General features: G+C 39.6%; 1 protein-coding gene across 1 annotated transcript; it reads left to right on the plus strand.

Annotated features, from left to right (window-relative positions):
• The first annotated feature begins 7,279 nt into the window (after nt 1-7,279).
• Nucleotides 7,280-8,247, plus strand: LOC132042897 (uncharacterized). Its single transcript, XM_059433405.1, has 2 exons — nt 7,280-7,884; nt 8,117-8,247. The coding sequence occupies exons 1-2, from the start codon at nt 7,280-7,282 to the stop codon at nt 8,142-8,144; spliced, it is 633 nt and encodes a 210-aa protein (XP_059289388.1). The 3' UTR covers nt 8,145-8,247.
• The last annotated feature ends 3,356 nt before the right edge of the window (nt 8,248-11,603 follow it).

Genomic DNA, 11,603 nt, shown 5'->3' on the forward strand with positions numbered 1-11,603 from the left:
ATTAATGCTCGAGTGGTAACTATTGTTATATGCAAACTAAGCCATTGGTAAGAACTGATCCCAATGGCTACCAAAGTCAGTCATACAAGCTCGGAGCATAACCTCTTGGACCTGAATAGTCCGCTCAGACTGGCCATCTATTTGAGGGTGGAAGCTATACTAAGGTCCAATCTAGTGCCCAATTCAGAATGTAAAGTCTTCCAAAACCAAGATGTAAACGTCGTGCCTCTATCGGATATGATGGAAATAGGCACCCCATGCAGGCTAACAATCTCCCGAATATAAATTTGGGCCAACTTCTAAGCAGTATGGGTAATCTGAACTGGTATGAAGTGGGCATACTTAGTAAATCTATCAATAATGACCCAAATCGAATCAACCTTATCTAAGGTCTTCGGAAGACCAACCACAAAATGCATCGCTCTCCTCTCCCACTTCCACTCTTGAATGGGCATCCTCTGAAGTGTACCCCCGGGTCGCTGGTGTTCGTACTTCACCAGCTGGCAATTCAAACACTTTGCAACGAACTCAATAATATCACGCTTCATCCTAGCCCACCAGTAATGCTTCTTCAAGTCACGGTACATCTTGGTAGCACCAGGATGAATGGAATATCTAAAACTGTGAGCCTCCACTAAAATTGTCTTAATCAAATCATTAACACGGGGAACACAGACACACCCCGTGATTCTTAAAACACCCTCATCATCAATGAGCGGACCTAAATAATTTAGTTGCGTTGTATGTTGTGTTTTGTGAGTTAGAAGTGATTCCATGATGTGTTTTTAACTTGGCTTGTTGTTGAATTGTGTTCATAGGGCCTTAAAGTGATTTTGAGAGACTAAGTATAAAAAGTTGTGAAATTTTGTACTGACTAGTCAAAACAGCCTCGCTGCAATGATAATTCTTCATTGTAGCAAGATCGTTACAGTGAGAAAGAGATTCGCTGCAACGAAAGGTGGGGCTTTCCCAGGGTTTGTTGCAGTAAAGCACTTGTTCTCGTTGCAGCGAAGCGCTTGTTCTCATTGCAGCAAAACCGTGGTCGCTACAACGAAGACTACTTATGTTTAATGACAAGTTTAACTAGTTGTTTCATGCCCACACTTCTCATATTCCCCAAAACATTTCCCAAGACCATAGAGGCAACTTTCTAAGGCTAGGGCACTATTCTCCATCAAAGGTCAGCCTTAATAACTAACTTTCTTCGCTTAATGTTCATATTAGATTCTTGTTTCAATCAAAAGACCCTTAATGTGAATTGAAGGGTAGAACAGTGTCACGACCCAGCCCCGTAGGCCGTGACTAGTGCCCAATCTGGGCACCCGTACGTACCAAAAGTCCGAAAGTAGTAACTCAAGTATCTGGAAAAATTTGGGCAGAGTTTCCTCTGTTTTGCTTGCTAACCAAAATTTACCTGTGCACAGAAGATACCAACAAAGGCCACACCGGGCCAACATATCCATATATACATATAAAGGCGAGCCGACCAGGCTGCCGCGGTGAATAAACCGCCCAAACATACAATACGTGCATATAGCTGTACAGATATCGCCACACCCACAGACATGTCTACAGGCCTCTAACATACATAACAGAATCAGAAGACGGGACAGGGCCCCGCCGTACCCAAATAAGCACATGAACCGAATGTATGACAATGAAGTATATACCAAAAGTACAAGCTCCGGATCAAGGGGAGCGACTTCAAACAACAGAACGTATATCCTACGCCGCGGCGTATCACGCGGTGCGTCCGTACCGCGGCATGTAGCGCAGCCCCCCGAAGAACAAGGGGGGGTCGACAAAGTGTACCGAGTATGTAAAGCGGAAAAAGTAACAAGTATAACCGTAGTCAAGAATAAGAGTACAGACATATAAGAGACAAAGCTATAGCCAGGATTCGAAGTACAAAAGTAGTACCTTGTCCGAGACCTCAGAAAACATAGTGCCAAAGGATAAGTAATGCACATCAGATCATGTAACATCATATGAACATATGTCGTGTCCCGGCCCTCTGATAAGGGACTCGGTAGGTGAAATCATGCATAGTAAAATCATATATCATATGTACAGATAACGTGTCCCGGCCCTTTATTAAGGGACTCGGTAAGTGAAATCATGCATGTCAGAAACACATATCATGTATACATAACGTGTCCCGGCCCTCTACTGCGGGTCTCGGTGAATGATAATCATGTGCCGTCCTGGCCACCATCCCCGTATCATCATATCATAATCATACAAACAACGTGTCCCGGCCCGCAAGTACGAGGGACTCGGTGAATAATACAGAGAAGTGCGCACGAGAACATGTCCTGGCCCGGCTCGGTGAAAAGACATATCATAACTTGCACGAACGAGTAATGCGAAACATATGCATATAAGTCCGACTTAATAGACAAATCAATAATAAGTCATAACTCGTACCTTTCGGATGTCGTAACGGATTATGTCAAAACAATTTTTGAGACTCGTCCATACGAAGCAAATATATCACGGGGCTTACGGAATATTCGTAATGATCGTTCCTTAACAAATGGAACACTTCAAATGACATATCGCTACAAAGAAATCGGACGACGATCATAATGTATATGTAGGCCCTTTTTGGGGATGGCATGATCACTTATATCGAATCATGTTTCTGGGATCATAACACTTATCAAAATATATCATGGATTCGTCGTATCTATCATTTGACAACGGTACAATGATCACAAGATTCCTTTAAGTATTGCATAGAAATAAGTCAATTAAAACCATAGTAAGAGGTCTCGGAGTTCAGGCCCACCTCGGTGAATCGAGGTGGTGAACTCAAATTATGAATCATAGGCCTTATGGAGTCTTTCATGAAAGTTTTGAGACAATCCGAGTTCACTTGCGAAGGTTGCAAACACACAAGTCACTTTGATGACAATTGGTAAGGAAACTAGTTCAATCGCGCTGAAAGAAATGGGGTCAATTTCAATCTCGGGTTTCAAGAGACAGAGTCATATCTAAGGTTCGCGTCCGAGTCTAATACATTTAGAACATGCCAAAGAATGAAAGGGAAGACTTTACATACCTTCCTTGCCCTTTACGCTTGCTAGAACTCCAATCTCGTTTCGTCAAAAAAATCGCAAATGGCCACCTATACCGCTTACTATTCATGAGAGTTAACATTTCAATCTTGGGTTTATACTTGCCTACCGAAGTTTCGGCAGCACCTCCCCTATAAATATGACACCCCGAGAATTTATCTCGGCTCAAATGTCAACAACAACAATCCCAACAATAACAACAACAATTCCAATAAGCGCTACAAAACACATATTACATAAATAGTCTTCCTTTCTACATTATACATCATCTTCCGTTCTCACTTCACATTTTCAACCCAATTTCGATGTTTTTATATTTCTTTACTAATTCAAGGCCATTCAAATACGATTCGGACACATTTCTCATTATTCGACAAAGTATACCAAATTTCCATCAAACCATAATCCTTCCCAACTCTTTAACGATAAACATAATTCACATTTAAACCTTACTTCCGTATTTATACAATAATCATATAAAATTCATATAATTCCCCCATAACAACATACAACCATTTTCGATGCCGACTCAATTCATTAAGCCTTTATTTACGTCACAAAGGTCACAACGACACAACTAACGAACTAAGTAAAATGCAATCCATCTCCTTCACCCTACACAACATCACACGGCCATGCACCTCAATCACACACATACGATCACACTTCATCATCCACAACTTCAACCAAAGTCATTAAACTTCCATTTCCGATATAAAATACACAACAACTACAACTAGAATATAACATAAAAATCAATTAGTCTTGCCTACACAACATATGCATACACTCGGCCACATCATGGAATTTTCATATTTTTATAAACTCTATCCAATTCTCCATACTACAACACAAACAAATCTTCCATAACATATGAAGAACATGAAATCCTTACCTTCTCTTCCAACTTTCTCTTGCCAAAAGAAGTACCTTCTTGCCTTGAAAATTATACCAACTTGGAGAGCACCTTGAACTTAGTATGAATACAAGAAGAACAAGATGTTTGGATGCAAGTTGATGGACTTGAAATTTTTTTCTTCTTTCTTTCTTGCTATGGCCGACGGCCTCCTTGGTTGTTTTGCTCTCTTCTTTTTTTTTCTTATGATTTCATGAATAGTCTAGAATGAACCATGGTCCCTTTTTATTTATTAATTTGCCACATGAGTTAATTAATCATGGGCTTGGACCATTTGTTGGCCATGGCCGGCCACCCTTCCATTTTGGGCCTCATTTTCTCTTCTTTTTTTTTTAGCCCAATTCTTCATGAATCATATTTTGCAATTCCCGAAATAAATTTTCAAAATTCCGATTTTGCCCTTAGGCCTTCTCCATTGTTTCCCGCATTCAAGTTTCCATAACCGGCATATACATATTAAGAGAAATCCAACATGACCTTATTCCTTACAAACCAAAGTTAACTCCAAGCTTTCCAAATACGAAAAAAATGCCGGATGTAACAAACACAATTACCAAGAAAACCCTATAATATTAATGGGTATTGTTTATTGTTGTTTAATGTTGTTTAATCATCTAATAGTAGAGATTATCACTTCATAGCATGAAAAGTGGATATTCAATGATGAAAATTGTTTGTTGAGACCTAGGGTTCCAATAAAAATAGGAACTTTGGCTAAAATCATATTTGTAAGGTTGATTGATTATAGAACCCATAAATTGAGTTAATACTCTGTTACTTACTTAGCATTATGATTTCTAGACATTGAACGTTCTGAGGCATTGCGAAAGGGAAAGGCTATTGCGAAGTGATTCCATTGCTCAAATCTGTTTTGAGGTATGTTACGGTTTACTTGAGTTAGACTTTGATTAGTTGACTGTATATGTCGTAGAATTTATGGGAGAAAGCACGTCTAGGTCTTTGGACTTAGAGTTTGGTGTTCATTGTTAGTTGCATGATTTAATGGTGTGAAGCAATTCTCCATTGTTGAGATTGATATAATTGAATTATCTTCTTGAGACTGGTGAAAGGGAGGTGTTCATATATACCCTTCAGAGATGAATTAAGATAGCTAAATATTATATTATTATTGAGCAGATTATTTGTGAGTCGTATTGTGGCTTGTGTTATTTGATTATACTTTATTGGTGTTGACTTGACACGTGTATTTAAGCTATTCTTGTGATGTGATTATGAAGCATTTATTGATGATGATTCAGATTGAACATATACATCTCTTACGGCACATTTGACAGGGGGTGGCGATCACTACAAGAAAAATGGCCATTAGCGAAAGGAAATTCGGTCCCAAAAAGTCTGAAACCAGTCCATCAAAGTCAATAGCGACCAGCTTTTTTCGTCCCTATAGGCTCCGCCGCTAAAAGTCAATAGCGACGAGATTTTCCAATTGGTCGCTATAGGCTTTTGGGACCAGATTTCTGCTGGTCCTTAAAATACCTTTAGGGACCATATTCCTGGTCCTTAAATAGTTATTTGGTCCCCTTTGGTATCTACGCATTTTTAGCGTCTGGTCATAAAATGTTTTTGAGGACAAGAAATTTGGCCGATAAAAGTTTTTATTTACAATATTTCTTGCCATAAATAATATATTTTCTTTGGGTACTATTTTCCCAAAATATTACACTGCTTACAACACAAAAAATCAACTGCATGTAGACAAATATCAATATTTCTCATGCTTTCATATATAATTAATTACAATATTACATCCATTAGTAGCAATGCAGCATGGTACAAGCACAATATGCCATTACAGTCTTTACACAAATATAAAACTTGCCTAACAATCCCAGCAAAATGATAACCAACTTAAGTCTAAAATCTTGCATTGACTTGTAAACTCATCTTCTTTTTTTTTTTTTTTTTTTTTTTGGTTCGGGACTTGTAAACTTATCATGTCTTCAAAACCTGTCAAAGGCATACAATAAATTCTCTTAAAAACTATAAAAATTTACTAGAAAATTCAAATTAAACATTGTATAGACCACATAAAAGGTCAAAGTTCCAACCTACATGTTAAACCTTGAGCTCAAGTATGTAAAGCAAAGTTCTAAGAAATATAAAATCTGCCAACTATAGATAAAAATGTAGCTTCAGATTGATGGACAATATCTCAATAATAAAATCAGAGCACAGATGATTTTTAAGCTACTCAATCAGATACAGAAAACAGAAAACAAGATTAAGGCCCCAAACTGGTCAAGCAGTTTAACTTGCACATTTTAATTTGTCTGAGTTACTTTAAATCAAAAACAATGTTAGAGAACTGAAAACCACGTCTCTGTGGAAAGTTTTGGTTATTGGTTCTTGTTAGAATATGTAATTCGTAAAATATATTTTGTAATATTTTGTAATCTTCTATTTTAGGATAGCATATGTAAGTATTATTTAGTGAAATTAGTTCCTAATTTGTAGCCTACAATTATGTTGTAAATCATGTATATCAACCCATTCATGGGAACAGATTATTCAAGGAAAACATTCTCTTACATGGTATAAGACTAGGTTCTCCTAAAAACCCTAGCATCCTAAAACCCTACCTCTCACCGCCAACCCCCCCCCCCCCCCCCCTTGGCCGCCGACCCCCTCCCCCCCCACCCTCTCTCTTCGTTTTCCTCCTCTTCTCCATGGCTGACACCTCCAAGTTGCATCCTGCGACTACCGTCACCAATATCAAATCATGCATTCCTATTGTGTGACTACGAAGGAAGCCAATACAATAATCGGGCTACCCTCTTCAAGCTCCATTGTCGTGCCAACTTGGTGATCGACCATATCCTACCTCCTCGCCTCTCCCACCGTGCCACCACCGGCCCTGCACCGAGAAACTTCTGCTAAGGCCCTATGGGAACGGCCGGATGACATTGTTCGGCAATGGATTTATGGCACCATATCCAATGATCTTCTTAACACGATCATTCATCCGAGAGGACACCGCCGCCGGCTTGGGACCGCCTTGTTCATCTTTTTCGGGACAATAAATCGGCTAGGGCTCTCGCTCTTGATGCAAAGTTCACCAACACCAAATTGGTGGATTTTCCGAATGTGAAAGCATACTGCACCAGACTGAAAGTTCTTGCAGACAACCTTGCCAACGTCGGTCACAAAGTTTCCGACGAACGACTTGTGCTTCGCCTTCTGCGAGGGTTGTCGGAGGAATATAAGACTTTTCGCACAACGGTGCAGCACCGTACCTCTCCCGTCTTTTGATGTTGTCCGGTCGATGCTTGAGCTTGAGGAAGATAGCCATGCTGAGGACGCCATTCACGACGCCGGCTCAATCTGCCCCCCTCTTGTTTCCCACAATGTTACTCCTCAGCATTTCTCAGGTAATGGACAGCCCCATAATTCTGAAAATAACGCCAACAATCGTGGAACTTCGCAGAATCGTGGCAAGAAAAACAACCGCGGTCGCAGCGGCGGCAACCGCAACAACCGCGGTGGCAGCGGCAATGGACAAAGCAGCGGCGGGGGCAGCCGCACCACTGCACAGCCGCAGCAGCAGCAGCAAGGCCTCGCTGCCCCGTCGTGGTATTATCCACCATGGGCAGCTTGGGGGCCACAGCCGTGGGCCACCCCACCTTGTCCCTATCCTACGGCGGGATGGCAGCAGCCCCGTGGCGGGCAGCAACCGCGTCCAGCTCCCTCGCAGCAGGGAGTTCTTGGTCCTCGTCCTCCACAGTCGTTCTACTCGTCAGCCTCGTCATCACATGGCGGGTATGCGCCCACAGATATTGATCAAGCTATGCACACAATGTCGTTGAATCCGCCCGATGACAGAATTGGTACATGGACACCGAGCCACATCTCATATGACCAACTCCCAAGGTACTCTCTCGTCTTATTATCAATTGAGCAAAAATAATGGCATTGTTGTTGGTAATGGTAGCATGATTCCAATTCGTGGTTATGGTCAGGCTTCCTTCAAGTAAATCCCTCTTTAAAACTGAAAAATGTCTTACATGCACCTAAACTCATCAAAAACCTTATTTCTGTTCGTAAATTTACTATAGATAATATGGTTTCTGTTGAATTTGATCCCTTTGGTTTTAATGTGAAGGATTTACAGACGGGGAGCAAACTCATGAGATGTGAGAGTTCGGGTGATCTTTATCCATTCTTCCCAAATTTTCGAGCCATCTCGCCATTCGCACCATCTCGCTTTTAGTGTCATCTCTCCTCATATCCGGCACTCCCGTTTAGGTCATCCAGGGATGTTATTCTTAGTTCTTTACATAGTAGTAATTTGATTGAATGTAATAAGGCTCGAAACAATGTTTGTCATTCTTGCCCTCTGGGGAAATTAATTAAATTGCCTTTTTATGACTCTCTTTCAACTACTACTATGCCCTTTGATATTGTTCACAGTGATGTATGGACTGCACCTGTTCTTAGCTCATCCAGTCACAGATATTATGTTTTATTTCTTGACAATTACACAAATTTTCTTTGGACTTTTCCAATCAAAACAAAGTCCCAGGTTTATGATGTTTTCTTGTCGTTCCGGAATTTCATTCGCACTCAATTTGAAAAAGAAATCAAAACTTTTCAATGTGACAACGGGCGTGAATTTGATAATGGTCCTTTTCATAAATTTTGTGAACAAAACGGGATGTGTTTCCGCTTTTCTTGTCCCCACACTTCCCCCCAAAATGGTAAGGCGGAACGGAAAATAAAATCGATCAATAATGTTGTTCGTACACTCCTTGCCCATGCATCTATGCCCCCCTCCTATTGGCATCACGCTTTGGCCATGGCCACGTACCTACACAATATTCTCCCTTCTAAACTCTTAGCATATAAGACACCCACTCACATTCTTTATCAAAAGAATCCATCCTACTCTCATCTTCGAGTTTTTGGTTGTCTATGCTTTCCTCTCTTTTCCTCCACACAAATTCATAAGCTACAATCTAGGTCCACTCTATGTGTCTTCCTAGGATACCCTTCCAACCATCGGGGGTACAAATGCTATGACTTATCGAGCCGAAAAATAATCATAGCTCGGCATGTGTGGTTTGATGAAAATTCCTTTCCTTTTTCACAAATGCATACTCTCTCTCCTACCTCATATGATTTTTTGGATGATGATAATTCCCCATTGAGAATCCACTTGTTGCATGACCAGGCCGCTGCTTCCCCAATACAGCCCCCTCCCTCTCGTGCAACCCACCACCCGATCTCCCCTACCTCTTCTCCTTCATCGCCGACTGCCCAGCAGTCCGCCTCCACTGCCCCCACGGCAGTTCCCCCGCTGCCAGCCCTTCCCTCTCCCACACTGCCCCACCAAACAAAGAAGCAACTACGAGAAAGCTTAAAATCATGCAAGTAAAATGAACTTTGAATTAACTTGAAGCATTGGTGAGTTGTTTATCTTATGATAGGTTTATCCTTATAAATTTGAAGCAGCATATAAACCGTGATTCTATTTGCAATGCATATACATCAATTGAATTATATAGGACGTGGATAAAACAAAGAATTAATACAACATAAACAACAACGACAACATACCCAGAGAATTAATCCAGCATATGATTTAAAATTCAATTTTCATCTATGACTTACTGTAGTTCTCCAGGTCATCAATTAAGTCTATGGATCGAGTTCATAGCCAAACAAAATCTCTCTTGAGAGGTAGGAGAAATAACATGCATAAGAGTATATTGTTTAAAACACTTCCAGAAGTACCAAAAAAACAAATTATCTTCAGCAAACACTCTAAAAGTACTAGAACACCGGCATTTGTTCCATCACTATTTGTGTTATTTGCACAGTTGCAAGATAATAACACAGTGAGAACATATTTTAATGCAACATGATAATGTTTCATACCATTTACATGTATACAAAGCTCTATAAGATGTAATAGGTGATAAAGATAACAAGGATATAAAAAAATGCAGAGACCAACAACTTTCATGACTACAGAGGGAATAATTGAAATATCATCCATTTTTAGTGGATTAAATCAATGTGGTGTGAAGAACCACCAAACAAAACAGAAAAAAGGAAGGGAAAGAAAGTGAAGAGGGAAGGAAAAGAAAAAAAAGTAACCCATAAGTAATCTACAAGTCATAGACACCATTTAAAAGATCAAAATTGAACATTAATTCAGAAGGCCAAGTAGATTGCCCGTTGAACATTAATAGAAACAAATTCCTAATATCAAACTTTAGTCCACACATTTTCAGTAATGAAAATAACAATAATGTCTTAACTCATAACATAGTGATTCAAGGAGTGAGAGCTAATACTCACCGCATACCTGCACTTATTTATCACCACATCTTCAAGTTCACACAGTTATGACATCCAAACTCCTGCATAAGTATATCATATGGAAGCTCCTGAAAAGAAGAAAGCTTTTACTTTTGCATCGACTCGACTAACAAAGGTGGTCAGCAGGAGCAGTGAAATAAGTAGTCTAAATGAAAATAATTCTCATGTTACTGGAAAACATCTAGAGAGCTGTTGACGTTGAGAAGTACGCAAATGAGCAGGTAGCCCAAAATTTACTATGGAGCAAGAAAGCAAAGGCGTGCCATGGTTCTAGCTATTGAGAAATCTAATGAGTATGCTATTTACATTCTAAAATTTAAACCCAAGTACCCAAAAGAAAAAAGAAGAATAACAAAAAGATATTTAAGATTGCCGCTGAAGCACAATGAAAAATAAACGGTCTGAATGAACATAATTCTCATGTTACTAGAAAACATCTAGATAGCTGTTGACGTTGAGAAGTACACAAATGAGCAGGTAGCCCAAAATTTACTATGGAGCAAGAAAGCAAAGGCGTGCCATGGTTCTAGCTATTGAGAAATCTAATGAGTATGCTATTTACATTCTAAACTTTAAACCCAAGTACCCAAAAGAAAAAAATAAGAATAACAGAAAGATATTTAAGATTGCCGCTGAAGCACAATGAAAAAACCATAAACATTAAAAAGTAAATATTAAAACCACAGGTTTATTGAGGACTTTAAACGAATAATCAAAGCATCTAGTGGTAAGTAAGCTCGATAAATCACAAAGTCAAAAGCGTTTAGTACATTTCAGTTTCTTCTGATCGAAGACTAAGTTAGATATATTATTGAACCATGTCATAAGAGCCCTATCTGTAATAGGGGACCGACAAACCTGATGAAAACAATTAGCAGTGAAAGGACTGGAACATGATACATTTCTTATCAATAGAGGTAAGCCACCTGGAAAAAAATTAAGTTTCTTTTTCACATTCCACCATAAGAACTGACCACTTTGATAAGAATTTGAATTTATTCTAGCTACAAAATATCAAAATTGCACTGTGCACAAACATGATAATCAAACCAAGTCCAATAGACTCAAATGCAAGGTGAAATGATCAACGATAACCTCTCTATTAGATAAGGCAAGAGAAATGTGGTTTACAAGAACGCAGGCGGCGGAGATTCTGATTGGTTCTGTGCTATTAGCCAAATAAATGCAGACCATAGCAGGGGACACTCCATGAAACACAATTACACTAATTATCTAAGGAGAAAACACCACAATGCCAAACAAGA

This window comes from Lycium ferocissimum, unplaced genomic scaffold (assembly GCF_029784015.1).
Source record: "Lycium ferocissimum isolate CSIRO_LF1 unplaced genomic scaffold, AGI_CSIRO_Lferr_CH_V1 ctg1907, whole genome shotgun sequence".
In the NCBI taxonomy this organism is placed as follows: Eukaryota; Viridiplantae; Streptophyta; class Magnoliopsida; order Solanales; family Solanaceae; genus Lycium; species Lycium ferocissimum.